This window comes from Cinclus cinclus, chromosome 2 (assembly GCF_963662255.1).
Source record: "Cinclus cinclus chromosome 2, bCinCin1.1, whole genome shotgun sequence".
In the NCBI taxonomy this organism is placed as follows: Eukaryota; Metazoa; Chordata; class Aves; order Passeriformes; family Cinclidae; genus Cinclus; species Cinclus cinclus.
In genome coordinates, this window is record NC_085047.1 from 78744479 (window position 1) to 78762982 (window position 18504).

The 18504-nt window shown below is 40.2% G+C and overlaps 1 protein-coding gene across 1 annotated transcript in view; it reads left to right on the plus strand.

Annotated features, from left to right (window-relative positions):
* The window catches only part of UBAC2 (UBA domain containing 2), an 85617-nt gene extending 72221 nt beyond the window's left edge, over positions 1-13396 (plus strand). The window contains exons 8-9 of the mRNA XM_062487817.1: positions 6985-7107; positions 10854-13396. Of these exons, the coding sequence (XP_062343801.1) occupies positions 6985-7107; positions 10854-10961 (231 nt within the window). The 3' untranslated portion in view covers positions 10962-13396. The remainder of the gene's footprint in view (positions 1-6984; positions 7108-10853) is intronic.
* The last annotated feature ends 5108 nt before the right edge of the window (positions 13397-18504 follow it).

Here is an 18504-nt window from a genome sequence, read left to right on the forward strand (position 1 = left end):
AAATCACCCAAGACACTTCCAGAGTATTTAATTCACTGTTGTTGGATCAAGTCCTACTTACAGAAGTTAGGGTTTTTTTTAGATGTACCTGTCCCTTCATTTCTAATGAACGTGAAGCAAATAAGGCATCTGTTTTGGGGGCAGTCAATTATTGGATTCCAGGTCTGTGTCTGTTGTCCTTCCAGTCTGCACTGAGAGAGTCTTGACAGGCCATTTCTTCTTCTAGAGTGCCATTTTCCATAGCATGTTGTAAAAAAGAAACCTGTAGTTCAGATAGTACATGGTCCTCCTTAATATTCAGGTTTTCTGGTTTGAACTCTGATACTCGCACATAACAGCTGCGAGCTGCTTCCACCCTTTGTTCCTTATTGTGCTGCTGTGGTGGCTTAAGCCCAGCCAGCAACTAAACACCACACAGCCACTCTCACCTCCCCCTGCCACCCTGGTGAAGTGGTGAGGAGAATCAAAATTAGGTTAAGAACCGTGTAATAATTGAAACCAAGTAAAATGTAGTAGTAGTAATAATAACAATAAATTCTAAGACCCACAAACATCTGATGCACAATACATTTCCTCACCACTGGCTGACAGAGGCCGGATCCCATTCCCTAACCTGGATCAGCCCTCCTTTTGGTTAACTCACAGTTTATATACTGGGCATGGTGCTCTGTGGTGTGGAATGTCCTTTTGTCCAGTTCAGTTCACCTGTCCCAGCTATGCAACCTTCCAGCCTTTTTTTGTGTTCCTCACTGGCAGAGCATGAGACACACAAAAATTAGTCCTTGACTTAAGATACAGTTTAGCAAATCCCAAAATATCAGTGTGTTACCAACATTATACTGAGTCCAAAACACAGCAGGAAATTAACTCTATCCCAGCTGAAATCAGGACAGATACCTTAAGAGGTGCAACAGGTGCAAAGTGTTGCATATGACACCTCGTATATTGACTTTGAGATGTTAAAAAATGGAAGCTAATCCTATTTGCAGCCTAAGACAGAACTTGAGCCTTCACATCCTAGAATGGGATGCTAATCTGTTTTTCCCTGTGTCATCACAACTAGCCTTTTATATACTAAAGAATGTGCTTATGTATTATTTTGGAGGATTTAGGTTTGAGTTTCCTTTGTGCCAAGAGTTTATTATCTCAGTTTGTCAAATCAAAACAATTTTAAAGCTCTGGTTTCTCACTTTTATTTTGGTCTCTACTTATTCCTTATTACTCTTTGAAAAGGTTTTGCATAGGAGGTGAGTGAGGAATTATCTGTTTAGTCATCATGCTTTAATACCAGTTCAGTGTCACCAGTCCAAATCCAAAGAGCCATGGGGCAAGGATTGAAACTCACTCTGTTTTGTGCAAAATGTCTAAAACAGAGCTGAACTATTTCCTCAAGTTTGTGGTCATGCTGATGGACCTGCCTTCAGCATTCAGAACACTGGATACCCCCAGTGTCATGCCAGTGCTGAAATCCCTTCCATTGTCTCTCAGGCAGCTTCAGAAGCCAGATTAAGGTGTTCCTTCTAGATTTCAAAGGAAATAGATGATCAGGCTTCAGAAAAGACCGCATGTGGATTTCTGAACTTGTGTGACACATGAGCTCCTCAGGGACAACACAGGCATCAAAGTTCAGGATGCAGAAACTAAGAGCTGGAGACAGAGCCTTTTGGCTGAATAGACTTGTCTGTAGGATAAATTTCCAGGAAATTAGAATATCATTAGAAGTTGCTGGGGTGCTTTACTTGGTGAAAAATTCTTTCTGTCGTTAAGAACAATGCTTGCAACATTAATTCTATTTTGTTTCTACCCCTCTTTAAAAAGAGGGAAGTTATTAAAGTAAGATAAAAACAAAACACAAAAAAAAGTCTCCCCAAAGAACCAAAAAAACAGAAGTGTTTTATCCTCAGAAAAATAAGCTAGACTTTGAGTAAGTGTACTGGAAATTTCACCATTTTTCTCTCTAATGCAATGTTTGGGGCAGCAGATATCATGTCATCCAAGGCTATGCTTTTGTTTGTTTGTTTGTTTGTTTGTTTGTTTGTTTGTTTCTATCATCAATATATGGAATTTAGAGTCAATGAATTGTTGAAAAATTTATGCCAGAAAAGCAAGTCAATGTTTCTTGTTTTCAGTAAATTTTTTAATGAAGCTTTATATGAAAAAAGGTAAGACAATATTTATGTCTTTATCAAGTAAAGGCTTCTATACAGAGTGGAATATTTTTCAAATGTAAAAGGTGAAATGCAAAGCAATTTCCTTTTTTTTTTTTCACTGTGGTTATTACGTTATAAAAAGGTGAACAGGACATATCAGGAGGTGCATCCTGTTTGTGCAAACAGATGACAAGTTGGCATTAACCATCTACAGGAGATAGCATTATCAAAATATCTTAACCACATGCATCACTTTCAAGAGGATTTTATAAAGCCTTTTCTTTAATTTCTTTTTAAATTAATTTGATTAAAATGTGTGCATATCTGAAAGCTACATAACTGGATATTTATTAATTGTCCGTAATACAACACTTTTATTTGTCAAGCTTTGGATAAGTGTTTTTACAAAATATGCCATGGCAGGTGTATAAGTGGGAAACACATTGAGCTGTTTTTCAAAACAGAGAAGGAGATTATCTAAAAAGAAATGACATAACTAGGGTTTTAGCAGTCTGTACGATCAGACACATTTACTAGCTCTAGATATTTCTTCCTTAATCTGTAGGAAAGGAGGATACTTCTTTAGTGTAAACAGAATTGTCCCAGTCACCACTAAACGAAAAAAACAACAACCCAAATTAAAAAAAGTCAAGGATGTGACCTCAGAAGGCACATGTAAAGCCTTGGCAGCTATCCAGGAATAAATAATCAATATGGCATTTCCTCAAGACCTTTTCTGTAATGAAGAGCTACTATTTTCCCGTTTCTTTAGTCCAGTCCATTCTTGAATCTCATTCTTTGGTCATCTAAACTTGTGACAAATTTGTTGTCTTCCTGTAATGGAAGTTCCAACATCACCAGTGTTCTCATAATCCATTTCCAATAGTGATATATTAGAGACCAGTGAAATTACTTCCTTGGTATGTTTGTGTCCTATCAGGAAGTAACAAAGAACTCAAAATAACTGATTCCCCAGTCTGTGCTGCTAAACCAAAGGAAACTTCGGACTTTTTCTAAAAAATTACAGCATAGGATTAAGGGGGAGGGGGGGGGAGAAAGGTTTATAGGCCTTTCTTCAGTTTGTCTTGTGAGCCTTCTAGTCAGATAATTAATGAAGCAGTGCTTTTGTCAAATCTTTTTCCTGATGACTTGTTGAAGACGAAGTTGTGAACAGAGATAGGGGCCCAGGCACCAAATTGTGCACAGCATTTTTTTGAATCATAGTCTAGAATTTTTCAGTGCTTCTCATTTTCTAGCAGTACACCTTCACTGGCTGTTCCCACCAAAGATCAGGACCAAGAAAAATACTACCTGAGATAATCTCACTGCAAGATATCCCAAGTCTGTCAGTTGTGGAATCTAGCTCTGGATATAAGAGGTTTAAGGCATCCTCCTTACCTAGTCCTGGGTCATGTTAAGTCTCAGCCCCCAAACCATGTAGTCTTAAACTTAATTCTTTTTATAACAAACTGCCAACTGGAATCACAGAAGAACTTCCTGGATTTCACTAAATGACTGGCAAACACTTGTCACTGAAAGTGCTGCTCAGGAAAGGAGCTTACATAGTGGACCCTGGAGCATAGCCACTGCTTATTGTTTTGGACCAGTTCAGAGAGCTCTGTTATCTGAGACAAGGCTTCTGTGGAGACTGGGGAGATTGGTGTGAGCCCCTCTGTGCTGTTGGATGCTGGTGCTGAGGGTCAGGTATAATATGAAATGCTTAAATATGATTTGCTGATTGCCTAGGAGGAAGTCTCAGATGGTTTAGAAGCATCTCTTATGTAAACTAATCAGACTGAATATCTTCATGTGAAATCTTCCTGACTTCTCACAGTAAGTCTGGTAGCACAGTGTAAAACCACTGCAATACAGAAATGTTCATAAGTTTATGAAGGGGAGGTCTGCAAAATAATTTATGTGAGGAAAGAATGAATATTGGTCTGGAAATCTCCTTCTGTGCATTTTTTAAACTAAAATTTGTGATAATTACTTAATGTTAAGACATTATTTGATGCTTGGTATGGTTCAGTTCAAAACAGATCTTCACGTATTTCTGCTGTGATAGTTAAGGTTGTCTGAAGGTCTTTGCACAGTCACCATCCATACTGCAAATCTGTAGCCTTGATCTCCATCTTCTGTGGATTTAAGGCATTAGCTGTACTTCCCAGTTTTTCCTTATCTTTATGAGACTGACCACATTACCAGTCCCATAGTTCCTGCTGCAGTTCCTTGAATCCCTGCTTTTTTGAGCCTGACCTTGTGGATGTGTGTCATCTAATTAGAAGCAAGACTATGAAGGGAAACAGTTTTCCTGCAGTTAAGATAAAGGATTCTAATCCACCTGGTTTTGCTGCAGTTTAAAAGTATTACACAGATGAGAGGTGGACCACAATGTCGGGATTAATCCTAACCGTCAGCGTTGACATACCATTTATTGTTGGACATTTTCCTCTCATTAATATAGTTAAGAACTGATAAATTGATGTTTATCACAGTTTCAAAAGGTAATTGAAATACCCTATTTTGACCTAATTTGTCTAGTCTGTTTTCTTTGGGAAGTGGCCTTCATGCGAAACTCTTCTGAATGCTTCAGTCAGCATCTGTAGTTCATTAAGGTATCTGCTGTAAACCTTCAAAACAAAATAATTATATTTTTAAGGAAACTGCAGTTCTTATTGAAAATAATGAATTTTGTGTATGTTAATGCAAACTATATTGTAGGCTTAAGGTAAGGAAGTCAACAAGTGTGTCTGTAGTGGTAGGTGAGAGCACAGGACAGGGAGGATTCAAAACCAAACTGGAATAAGCAGCTCAGTGCTGAAGCTCAGGGCACTGCTTGAAAGGTACATTTATTCCAGTCTTCAGACACACTGAGAAAAAGGTAAATTAATATTTATTGTAGATTTTATATTTAATATACATTATTGTGTATGACTTAAGGTGCTTCAAAGGAATTTGTCATAGTTAGTATTTTTATCCATTCAATGTGAATGACTTATGGCAGCATTACTTTCTCCTCCTCAAGAAATCTCTAAAAAAAAATCTCTTAAAAACAGGTAAAGCAGCATTAGTGCAGTGCTCTCACTGAACTGTAAAGCTTAGTAGACTGTGAGAAGTTCAAAGTTTGTGAATTAAAACTCAAGGTAATTCTGAGTTATGGGAAATTATTGGTGGGAAAGTACAGGACACGATTTCCCAAGACCACAAGGTAGTGCAGTAGTGTCAGTGGAACATCTGACATCCCTCTTTCTTCTTAGGCTTACGCTCCAAATCACTCTGCTGTTGGACTAACATGAGACTTACACAGAATCCTTTGGTCAAAACCTCATGAATTTTAAGCAAATATTTTATACAGTATGAGAAATGTAGACACATAATTTTTCAAATTTAAATTCACTAACAATAGAATCTATGTCTTGAAACTTCTGGCTATTTCATATCTTCACAGAGAAAAATGTACTCTAGTATAGAAGGGACTAGATTTTTTCTCGAGCTGATGTTTCAAGTCTCATGACTCTTCAGATGCTTTTTTAGATGTGCCATTGTACTGCCCACTGTGGTGTCTGGGCTGGTTGGGTCTCCTCTAGACAGCAAGGAAGGAAACAAAGGAAAGGGCAGGAATGCTTGCTTTTTTTTTTTTTTTTTTTTTTTTGTGATCTAGGAGCACATTTATCTGTTGCTGATCTGAGCAGAGGGGATTTAATGCTCTGAGGGTACATAAAGGCAGGAAGAGCACTCTGAGAGAAGAAAAGAAAAAACTCTCGTAAGAGGAAGGCCTTCTGAGAAACAACGTTATAGAACTAAAATAGAGCAACTAGAGGAAGGAAGGCCATGTCCTATATATACAGAAAGGGAGGGGGATCTTCTCCATAGTAACAGGGAGATCAGGGGAGGAGGGAAAGTTTTGCAGTTTGCAAAAGATGTTTCAACAAACCATAGAAAAGAGAGATTGGGGTTTGCTCTTGCCTGCTCGCAGGATCTATGGGCTTTGTGGGATACAAAATCCCTTCAAAAATGTCCATGTAAGCTAATGAAATGATGGTTCATTATTTCTGGAAAATTATAAAGCTTGTATTGTAGTATTTCTTCTTTATGTTCCAAATGTCTTACAAGAGTTGAAGCTTGGTTGTTAAGAAGTTTCAGTTGTGTAATTTGTACCATACCTATGTTACTCCTGTGTGTTTGCATTATTGCTATGTAGTTACAAGATGTTTTGGCGCTGGAACATGGCCAGGTTGTGCAACAATATTTAATACACAGAAGTTAAAGTTAGGTAAATGTGGTGGGTCTGCAAGTCACACCAGTGTCACAGAAGTAGTCAGTTGCATGAAAGTCCCCGGTGTCCTGAAGGTTGGCTTTATTCTGAGTTTCCTGATGTGATTTTACTGACGCACTAAGAAGCCCCTTTTGCTTTTTCTCCCTCACTTATTTCTTGTACTCTTTTTCCATTGTTATCTTCAGCAACAGTTTTGTAAAGTACTTGTAGAACCCACTGTTGCACCTCTTGCCAGGTGAACCCCTGTTAGTAAAGACAGCTGTTTTTCAGCCTCAGAAACCTGTCATTGTAGTAAACCAGATCTATCCTAATGGATCTGAAACATCCTTTCCTCCTTCTCTTAGCATTTTTCCTTAGTTTGCAGTGATTACTTCAATTAACTAGCAAAGCAGTAACCAGTCCGATGTCTGCTTCATACCACACTACAGCAGTTTTTGTTGTTTAAAATAAAGTACTTTACTTAAGCATCTGCTTTCATATTATGTGGTACAGATGATGTGTTTGTTTAAAATATTTGTAGTTCTTTTTGCAAAGACTGACAGTAGTATCTGCTTTCAGGGTGGTATGATTAACTGGAATAGACTGTTTCCTCCTTTACGTCATAGACATAATGCGAATTATCAAGATCATCACCCGTCTGAACAAGGCATACCTCCACCTACAGAGGTTTCTGAAGAGCAGGTAAACACTTTCTATTTTAAAATGGCATTAAAAATGGTTAGGAATTAATCTCTAATGATTTCTTATCATCTGTTTACCCAGTTGCTCTAATGGTTTCTATAGCAACAAAAATTAGAATATAAGGTAATGGTCGCAATACAGAAAGAGCATATTGTCATTACTATCCAAACCAGAGTTATAGAGCTACTTGGGAGTTTCTAGTTTTATGTGTTACTGCTTGTACTTAGCATTTTAATGTTGATGATTTCAGTAGTGGAGATTATTCAAATATGATAAAATCAATGTTTTAAAGAAAGAAGAATTATAAATAAATCTCATTATTTTTCATATAGACATCATCTTTGCTGAAGTCCCCAGCTAAAGTTTCCAATTCAGTCATTTTGTTTATTTTAAAATAAGAATGTTGTACCAACTGTGGGCTGCAAAACACACTTGGGCTAAAACTTGAATGTTTCACACAGTATTGTGGTCAACTGATGCCACAGAGAAGCTTCTGTCCTTTCTATCAAGTATAGATTTAGACTTCTAGACTTTTGTTGCTAGTTTTATTCTCAAAAGGGATGATTATTTACTCAGAAATTTAAGAATTTAAGATTGGTCTTATTCCTGCATTCAGGATTTATTGCATGCAGTCAAGTTCTCCAGGTTGTAGTCTACCTGCAGTTAGCTGTATTGGCCATTTCATACTGTAAGGTCTCTGCTGCCTTTGAACAAGAATAGGTTTCTTTCCCTTTTTCCTTTTTAAGTCAACACTTGGTAGCAGCACTGTAATTTTTAGTTTAAACTGAGCTTGTCCCAAACAGAAGTCTTTCCTATGATCTGATTTCTAGCTTTGACTAGATGTTAGAATATGTTCAAAATGTTCAAAACTTTGAACTGCACTTTTGACTGCAAACCTCCTGGGCTACATCTAGAAAGGTTTAAAAAGTAAAAAACCTCCCAAAAAACAACAAAACCCCAACTAACAAACAAAAAGAAAATAAAAATTAAAACCCCCACACCAAAAAGCACCTTCTGAGACAAAACCCAGAAACTTAGTTTTGGCTGTCCTAAAAGCCTACTCAGCGCCAGTATGGGATGGGCCAAAAGATTTCCCTGCTTGGTTGGCTTGCTTATTTGTTTTATTGACAAATTCCATTTATGGGGACTTTTATTTTTGGGCTGAAACTAATGAAATAGTTACTAGTCTGACTTACACAGGATTCTTACCCCAAGGCCTTTAGGCCCAGATTTATGAAAGCAATACACACTTACTTTTTCTCATGTATTGAGGATGTAGGGCTCACTTGATTGCTGTGGTTTGCAAGGCTCTCTAGTTACCCTGCAAAGAAGTCATTAAAGCACCTTTGGTTTTTCAAGACTGTACTAATAGCAACACAAGCTGTCTTAAAATGGCAGAAACGCAAGGGTTTCATCTGTTCATCACATTAAAGTTTGTGAGCATTTGTAATGCTTTTGGTACCAAAATCTCTGCATTTCTTGTGGGGTTTTAGCACCTTTAGTTACTGTTGCCTGTTATACACTCTGTTTCCTGGAGCTGGATTAATTTCCTGTAGTTTAACTAGGCTCAGATGAAAAGAGGTTTTTGTTGTTACTATTCACCGTGATGCTTTATGAATATTTCTGCAAATAGGAATGTTGCAATTCCATCCACCATTTCTTAAAGTTAGAATTCATGGCAACTGGAACAGAAGTTTTACTTCTGAAGTGTATTTCTGTGGTTAGTTTTTATTCCACTGCCTGCCCTTTCTCTCATAAAAAACCACAATCTTAGATGAAAAATAAGAGTTACAGGTTAGGAAATCAAGTTTGGACTTAAACTGCTGTTGCAGAAGTGTTGAAAGTAACAATTCATTTCTCTCCCTACAAGAATGTGGAAAAAATGTAGCCCTGGATTATAAGGTTGGTATTCTGTAGCTGTTCTCAAATGTGTTGTGGTGATGTATTTATATTAAGAAAAGGAGGACCCACGCCTCTGGGCAAATCTGGCAGTTGTATGCTTCTCAGGAAGTCCCAAAGCAGAGATGACTAAAAGTGCTGAAAGTTCTGGAGGTGTCTTAGAGGAAAGAAAAGCTGCTTTTGGTGGCAACTTTCTTTTAAAAATACTTTCAGTGCTAGTGCTGCACGTTGGTCTTGTACTCTGGGAAGATTCCTTTTGAGATGTGTACAGCTCTTCTGTGTTCCTGTTTCACTCTGCTGCTGCAGGCTCACTGCAGGCAGAGGAGGAGTAGCAGTTGCTCTCTGGCAGCTTCTGTAGCTCGGGACTTTCAGGTTCAGGAGTTGTGATGTCTGGTCATAAGGCCTTTTGAAGCAGGATGAGGAATGCTTTATGCTGCCAGTGGCCACAGTTACTTTTACATGCCATTCCCTGCCCTCACACACCTTGTTTTTCCTCTTCTGGAAGATTAGTTAGAAAAGTGAATGAGTTATATTGCGACACTCAATCATACCAGAGTGAGACTTGCAGATTTTAAATGTACTTTGAATTGATATTTAACCACAAATTAAAAGTGGTTATGCATGCAGTTGCCTTTTTACACATGGTGCTTTGAATATCTGTTAACATAGAGCACAAAGGTTAGGTGTCAAGTACATGATATTATAAAGAGGGCTGGTCAAGTGGTTATTGATTTAACAAAATCGCTATCTTAATGTGCCTTTTCCCACATAATTCTTTCATCAGATGTCATTGATTTTTGCTTTACAGAAGTTTATGGCAAAAAAAAAGTGCTTTTTTGAATATATGAAGAAGCCCTCCAAGAATTTTACTAAATCAGTTTAAGTTTTGTACTGCCTCTACTTCAGGACTAACTTTAAGGTTTATTTAAAAACCCTCAACACCTGGAATGAATAGTTTTAAGGGGTTTTTATGCCCTCCAGAGAAATAGCTCTTTTCAAGGAAAAGAGCTGAAGATTTGTTCTGGATAGGTTTTCTCATCTTGATAGCTTAAGTTTTAGCTTTCATATTTTTCAGATTCTGCACTGCCTTAGTGTGTAACTGTGAGCTTCATATAAAGTGTTAGCAAGTTCTCTTCACAATTTAGTTAGATAGAACAATCCTTTTCCAGCCTGAGAACCAAGGACAGTGTTGCAGCTTCGGGCCCAAGAAGTGTAAACAATGGTGAACTGAGGACAGAAATCTGGGAAGATTGAACTTCATAAGCTGAAGCTGTAATGGGACAATTGACCCCCGTATGTAAATGGACCAAAACTTATAAAAGTGTGAGAACTCATGACCAGTTGTCCATCTTGCATCCATCTTGGGTCCATCCTGGGTGTAGCCACGGCCAGGCTCTTGTACTGCCCAAGGTGTATCCTTTGAAGGCCTTTCAATAAATACCTACTTTATTTCTTTAACACTGTCTAGCCTCTGTTCCAGGTCAGCCTCTCAAGGCACTGCTCTATAATTCTGTGTTTTGGTCAGTGTTGGTTTCTTGAGATCTTGTTCTTGTTGAGAGCAGCAAGTCCCCATGTCAGACTGTAGTTGTCATATGTGGTACCAGACTTTGGATTTTACTCTTTTTTCAAAACTGGACCAGCCAGGAAAATACAGGTGTGGCATTTTCTGCAATTGACTTTGAATTAAGTGGTGGAAAGTGGTCATCTCTGTGGCAACGTTTTGAAGCATGCTGTTCCAGATAGGTCTTTGATCAGTGGAAAAGTGATTTCTGACATTATTGACTAATGCGCACACAGTGTGAATAAAACTCTGGTTTTAAAGTGGTGCTACTTCATTTCTTTTCCAGGTCGCACGACTTATGGAAATGGGGTTTTCCAGAGGAGATGCTCTAGAAGCTCTGAGGGCTTCAAATAATGACTTAAATGTAGCCACTAATTTTCTACTGCAGCACTGATGGTTTTCTGTGTGAAGGAACTTCACCCAATGGGTTTGTACATGCCTGGGAGAGGATCAAAGCCACCTGCTGGGCAGACTCACCAAGGTCAGCCCTGCAAGAGCCTGGAAGAGAGAAACGGCTCCGCGTGACAGGTGACTCAGAGTGATGTTAAGAAATGATGTGAACTGTTCCCAGGCCTTCGGATCACTTGGTGGTTTCTAGTCTGGTTATCCTTTTCAAAGTAACTTCAGTTTCTACTTGTTACTGCTTATCACCTAAATTTATTTTTAAATAAAATAGGTGGGTTTTTTTCTTGTAAATCCTTGTTAGGCGTTATCAAACTTAATTATTATGGGAAAACAACTACAACAGCTAGATCTACCTGTCCAGAAAAATCATATTTTCTTCATTTACAAGTCTAATTTCTCTAGCTTAAATGTTATTTTACAGTACTTGATTTTTTTATTACAGTAATAGGAGGTTTGAAGATCACTTAATTTTCAACTCACTAAAGGGTTATGGGACTATTATGTCATTCTTTGCAAAGTTTTATTAATGCCTGTAATATTTTATTTCTCAGATTTCTTTTTGAATAAAAGTTGTCATTCAGTGCATAATAGACAGATAGGATGGGATAAAATTCATATGTGTCTATGGTGAGCTATGGCAAGTGACCACTGTAAATTTGAATATTTACAAACTGAGTGAATTGCTGTTCAAATACGGGTCATGAAGATACTCACTGGAAGCAATAAAAGTGAATTGAATGATGCAATAAGATCAGAACTGGAATGATGTGAATGACTTCCATGGCTAACTCAGAGATGACTTCTGTAACAATGGAGGTAGGCAGTGTCCTATGTGCTGCTTATGTTTTTTTTTCTGCTGACTGCATACTGTCTTAAAAGGAAATTGCAAAAAGCTAACTTTTCTACATATAATTCTAGTTTTCTAGTATCAGAGATTACGATGGCACTGTATTTGGTGAATCCTCATTGTCTGAAGCAGCTTGGTGTTGACCACAGGCTGGAACATTAACATTAGGGGTGATACAGGCTGGCACAGGAGGCAACAGGACAAAAGTGCCAAGTTTGTGCCATGCTATGTTTGAAGTTTATGCTGATTCCTGAATCAGCTTCTTTGGCTTGACTCTCCAAAGTGCTCAGTATTATTGTCTCAGGAGTTGCAGGAGGTGGGGTGCAGAGAGGGGAGCATCTCTGTAAAAGCAACCTGAGGGAATACAAGTTTCCAAAGTGCAACTCCATGAAACCAATCTACACATGTATCTTATGCATTTCATGTATATTTCTGTATGTACTTGTGTGTGTACAGCATGTGCATATGTGTCTATTTCTATACACACAGGCATATTTAATACATACATTCATTTAGAATAAGGTATAGGTCATAAGAAGTGTAACAGAGGCAATAACAGGTGCATAGGGAATGTTTTGGAAATCCAGATGAACACTGTGTACCACAGCACAGATCTTTGCAGTCTCACTTGGCCTGGAAAATGTACCAGGAAATTACAGGACTAGCTTTAGGGGGAGAGAGAGTTACTTCTCTTTTCCTTTCTTAATTGACTGATAAAACTGAAAAAAGTCCTTTGGCCATACAAGTCCTTATCTAGAAATTGCATCAAATTTGTACAGCTCTCAGCACATGACATAATTTTTAATTAAGTCAGTGTTCTGTGTGTATTTCTTTGGTATTTTGCAGTGGGTGAAGTAAGGGGCTTTTGGAATAACAGTGCGTTTTCTTGGGCTTTGATCAATCTCCTTCAGGGTTTGGCTTGTTTGTGTGATCATATTACTTAGGGAGGATTTGCTTTTTAATTGAAGGGTTTTGTTTGTGTGAAGCTGAAGCTATGTGTGTGTAGACCACAGACACTTCTGTACCCAGGGAACTCTGGAAACTTGCTGTCTTGGAAAGCAAAGGATACATATAAGAAAAAGAAGTCCTACCATAATTTGTATATGCAGACTACTTAAATGTTTTGAAACAAGTACAGATTTTAGTTTTGAAACATACCAATTCTTCCTTCACAGGTATTTTATCCAAAAGTAGCAATAAAAACTGGAAAATTACTTCAGAAATCAAATCTTGTAGGAAATAAAAGTCCACCTATCCCAGAGTAATAAACATGCCCTTTTCAGACATTGCCCTGCTGTGGGGACAAGCACAAGGAGTATTTATTCCTTGGAATTTTAAAACATGTTGAGTGGCATATGGGGTAAGTAAGTGAATATTCTCCAAGTCTAAATCCTTTCTTACTGTTGCCTGTACAGGGGGTATTCAAATGTCATGGTTCCATGGAAAATCCCATTCTGCTGGGCATTCTTCAAAACATGGTTAAACCTAAGAGGTAAAATGCAGGTCTTGGTGATGTCAGTTGAAAACTCCACTTGATTGTGAGAAAGTTTGTGTTCAAAATGCTTCCTGGGTTACGATTTCCAACCAATTTAAAAAAAAAAGGGGGGGGGGGTTGAATCTGAGATGCTGTTGAAAACAGTTCCTGTTTCATGCAAGAACTATAGAAGAAACATTCACACGTTAGAGCTGGAAAACAGAACACAACTCAGTTTCCACTTGGTGAAATTTTCATGAACTGTTTCTGGGAATATGAGGAGCGTGTTCTTCACAGCCTACGCTGGGTTTGTCTGGTACTGTTTTGAATGTCTGATCACACAATTTCTAACCTGTGTGTGACACAAGCCATATTTTTTGGGCAGCTTGAAGAAGGCAGAATACTTTTCTACGTATTGAATTTCAAGTCCCTAGAAAACTCACTCTAGTTCTAGTAAAGCCAAGATTTTGTGTTTTGAAATAAAAGTAGTTGCTGGTGTTAAAATTTCCCTACTAGACTGGGAATGTCATCTTGTGAGACGGCACAGGAATAACTTATTGGGGGACTTTCCTAGACAGTTATGTGACACTTTGAAATACACCCACATTGAGGTTGATATTTGTGTAAATCTACCTGATAAGCCTACCAGGCTCAGGTTCTCATGCCTTAACTCTTTGCCAAGATGGAGACTGATTGTTCTCAAGACCTACCAAAACCATTTTCCTCCCTCAAAACAACCATTAGAGGCTGCCTGTTACTGAGTGAACACAGGGACTGTGACAGCTGGTTCACACACCAGCCTGCGCTGTCTAGCACTTACCAGTGCCTTTTGGAATATGTGGTGGAGAAAAGGTCTTGTTATTTTTGTCTGGAACAGAAGAACGAGCCAAAAAACTTATTGCAAGGTACTGGGCAAAGGGCAACATTTCTGGTTCTCCTGTCTTTATGCATATGTATATATATATGATTATATATATGCATATATGTGTGTATGCATGTGTATATATACAGAGAGTGAGTGAGAATTTTTATGTATTGGTTCAATGAATTTAAGTGGAGCTAAGAGTTTGTTACAAGAAAATTAAAAGTCTGTATTCAAAGACCCCCCTCTCTCAAACGTGTGTATTTGGATTATCTATGCAGTTGCAAAGGCACCAAGCTTTGGAAACACTCCAAACTACAATTCCCATGCTATGAGGGGAACTGCATCTGTTTCAGGATAAATGGACAGCATTCATTTGAACTAACAGAAGGATTTGATACAGAAGTGCAATTAAATTCTTGCGTATTCCTGCACAAGAGAAACCTACATGAGATTAGCTTTCTTTACTGTGTGGCCACTGTAATCAGTATTTTATGTAAATGAGCATGTTTTGAATAAATGAACTGTTTTACTAGGAGAGTCACACGAACACACAAACATTATATGTGTTTATATATATGCACCCATGCATGAATATTTCCTCCTGTTTCCATATATAAAGGGATTCTTTCACCACAGAAAGTCCACTCTGAAACTCAGAGAGGGTGTGTGCTTCCAGCAGTGTTTGGTGCAAATATGAGGTGAGACACCAATGGTGGGAGCAGAGGAATGTTATAACTGGACAAATGGTTGTGATTGTTGAGAATCTCAACACACTGGTAGTTCAGCTGTCATCATTTGTTTTCCAAAGGAGAGTTTTGAGAGGAAGGAGAAAGTTTGAGTCACAGCTGTTTGTAGGGGGCTTTTTCTAAATCTGAATGGTTGCAATGGAGAAAGCAGGAACATACATATTTTAAAAATGGGTGAAAAATTCCAGGATCATGGCTGAACTGAAAGCAGGATCTGACCTTTTGACTGAGGATAAGTAGTCATGTAAGATTAGCAAGGGGAAGGACTTGAGGCAGGTGGAACTGGACAAACCCAGAGAGTTCAGGAAAGAGGAGCAAAGTAGAATTTAGGACAGAAAGAGAAGAGCTGAGAGAAAGGGGATAGAGTGTTGCATTGCACTTAGCTCAGTTTTAAAAGATTCGCAGGATTTCATGTGGAAAATGAAAATATGCAAGGTTATGGCTAAACTTGAACTGAAAATCCACTCTCTTTTTTAAAAGAGTGTCTGATAGGAGAATCCTCACATTTTATTTGGTCAGTTTTGCAGGAGGTGGCACATGTGGCAAGCAAGAAAGCAGTGTAATCCCTCCCAGCAGTTAGGCAGTGCAGCAAACCCTGGAGCCACTCATATGTGAGAATGCAGATGCCTCTGGCTTCCAAAGCAGTTAGTCCTGCCAGCCTGATTTCTCCTGGCACCTCTCCATCCCAGCTGTGGAGAGACCTCCTCCAGAAAGGACACAGCTCCTCGCAGGTCCTGTGGCTTTTCCCATGGAAGGTGATTTATAATTCCCTGTTCCACAAGAGTACACCACCTGTGTAAGGGAAGTGGATTGAGAGCTTGTGCTTGCCCCTCACTGCTTTGGTCATTTGCTTGGGTGGTTGGGGGGGGGGGGGAATGGGGCAAAGGCACAATGTGCACCTCTGAGAAGAAGTTTCCCACATCTCCTGGCCTGAACAATCACACTAGGGCTTCTTGGCCATGAGAAGTTTTTATTTTTAGTAGATATGTGCGCTATTAAATTGCAACATTTTACTGGCTTACAAAGATGGCTTACAAATATTATGTGTGACATGCAATAGTTTCAGTTCAGGACAATTTGAAGCACAGACTGAAGAGGTGTGTTAAGTTGGGAACCACTACTAAGGGAAAAAAGCTGTTCTGTTTGAGCTCTGTCTAGCCCCCCTGCCATGGGCAAAGACACTTTCACTAGACCAGGTTGCTGAAAGTTCCATCCAACCCAGCCTTTGAACACTTCCAGGGATGGGGCATCCACAGCTTCTCTGTGCAACCTGTTCAGTGCCTCTCCACCCCCAAGTAATGAACTTGTCCTAATAACTCATCTAAACCTGCCCTCTTTCAGTTTGTCCTGTTACTACAGGCTCTTGTCAAAACAGGCCCTTTTCAAAAGTCCCTCTCCAGCTGCCTTGGAGCCTTTAGGTACTTAGTTTTTCAGTGCTCTAAGGTGTCCCTGGATCCTTCTCCAGGCCGAACAGCCCCAAGTCCCTCATCCTGTCTTCAAAGGAGAGGTGCTCCACAACCTGGATTATCTTGGTGGCCTTCTTCTGGACTTGCTCCAATAGGTCCATGTTGTTCCTGTGCTGGGGACCCCAGATGCAATATTCCAGGTAGGATCTCACCAAAGTTGAATATAAGGACAAAATCATCTCCCTTGACCTGCTAGTCATGCTGCCTTTGATGAAGCCCAGGATATTCTTCTGATGCAGGCAGTATATACTACATCCTGTATCTGTGCGTGAATTACCTATTGTTGCGTGTCCACAAAGTGTACTCTCTGCCCTAAGATAAAAGTTCAACCTTCTCTTCTTAGAAGACAGTACAGCAGCAACAGGCTGCAGAAAAGCAAGAATTCCCTGCATACCGTGCAGTTCCAGCTCTGCACGGAGCTCCCTCGATCCCAGTGCGCTGTCGTGTGCTTCTCATACACGCCACAACCAAAAGGCACTTTACGAAAAGCACCACGTTCCTACGTGGCAGCAGACGCGTGGGGGAAGCACCAGCCCCGTCTGTCGTCCTCTTCTTAGGCTCGTGGGAGCGTTTATAACACGGAACAAAGGTTCCGACTCCCTCTTTCGGCGGGAGCCGGCGCTGTCCCTGTCACCCGGAGGCACCGTCGGGGAGGGCACTGTGCCCTCGGGGCTCCCCTGCCACGGGTACCCCCAGCCGGGCTTGGGGCTCTGCACCCTCGGGAGCCCCCCGGGCAAGGCAGGAGCAAAGGCGGAGCGGAGCCGGTGGAGGGGTATGTAAAGGATATGCGGGTGCTGCACTTGTGGTGGACACGGTTTAGCGGTGGCCTCTGCAGTGCTGGGTTAATGGCTGGTCTCAATGATCTCAGAGGTCTTTTCCGGCCTGAATGGTTCTGCGTTTCTGTGATTCCAAGGGATCGCTGGTGGGTCAAAGTGTGGCAGCAGGCAGTAGCTGCTGGGCCAGCAAGGTACATCAAGAATCATGTGAGGAGCTTGGACTGAACAGGTCAACAGCAAAGTGTAGGAAAATGTTACTGTGCCTCTAGACAGTGATTGGTTTCTCTTCAGTTTTAGGAAAATGCTCCTTTTTCAAGCAGACAGGGAGCACCTGCAGGTGAGCAAGCTAGTCTGGGCAATACAGGGTTCTTTAGAGTTCTCCTCTGCCCAGATTCCTCTTGACCCACTCTGCCCAAGTCTCTTCCTTCTCCATCTCATGAATGTTCCTCAGCTCCAGCTAATTGCCTGCTGTTCCCAGATTGGTACTTTCAGAAGCAAAGTAGCCCAGGCTGGTGTCCATTCAGAGGAGGAAGACCTGACCCCTCCTGCATTTTGCAGCACTACACCAAACTCTTCAGCTATTTCCTACTCCAAAGGCTCCTACTGGTGGCAGAAGGTGGAGGTACCTTTCTTAGTAAAGTACTTCTGTGAAAGACAGAGTCCAATAAGGAGCAAACAAGGCTATGTTTATACTCCACCGTTTCCCGAGAAGGCTTGGGCATAGAATGGCTTTTTCTCAGCTGTGGGCTGCAGCTTGGCAAAACATCTCAATGTCTTGGTCTTGAGTAGGAGGGTTGGCCACTGATGCAGACCCTTGCTCTGGTGTTCACACGGAAACCAATAGCTACGAACTGCTGGCAGCCCCCAACACAGTCCTGTGGAATTTGAGTCACAAAGACAGCAGAAGTTACAAAGCTCTTCATAGCACGAGTAGGTGATGCTAGGGGCAACACCCACCAGCTGTGGATGGGGAGGTTCAGACACAACAGTGGGAAAAATGTTTTTATCTAGAGGGCAATGCAGAGTGGAAACTGTCACCTCAGCAAGGGGACCTTCTTTGCCTGGAGTTTTCAAGCCTTGTCTGCATGAAGCCATTGTGCCAAACACAGTCCTGCTTTAGATGGGCTGTTGGATGAGGTGATACAGAGATTCCCTTCCTGCCATCACTTCACAGACACATTTACAGGGCAACATAACTGTACCAGCCTAGCCAGAATCCTTCAAGGGTGTCGTGACCACACATAATGTCATATTATTTCATCCCAGCTCTTTCTTGTCCATTGTAATATGCTTTTCAGGACAAAGGCTCTCTACAGGTCAGCACTGAGGTTAAACCTGCTTTGAGGAGGGCTCAGCCT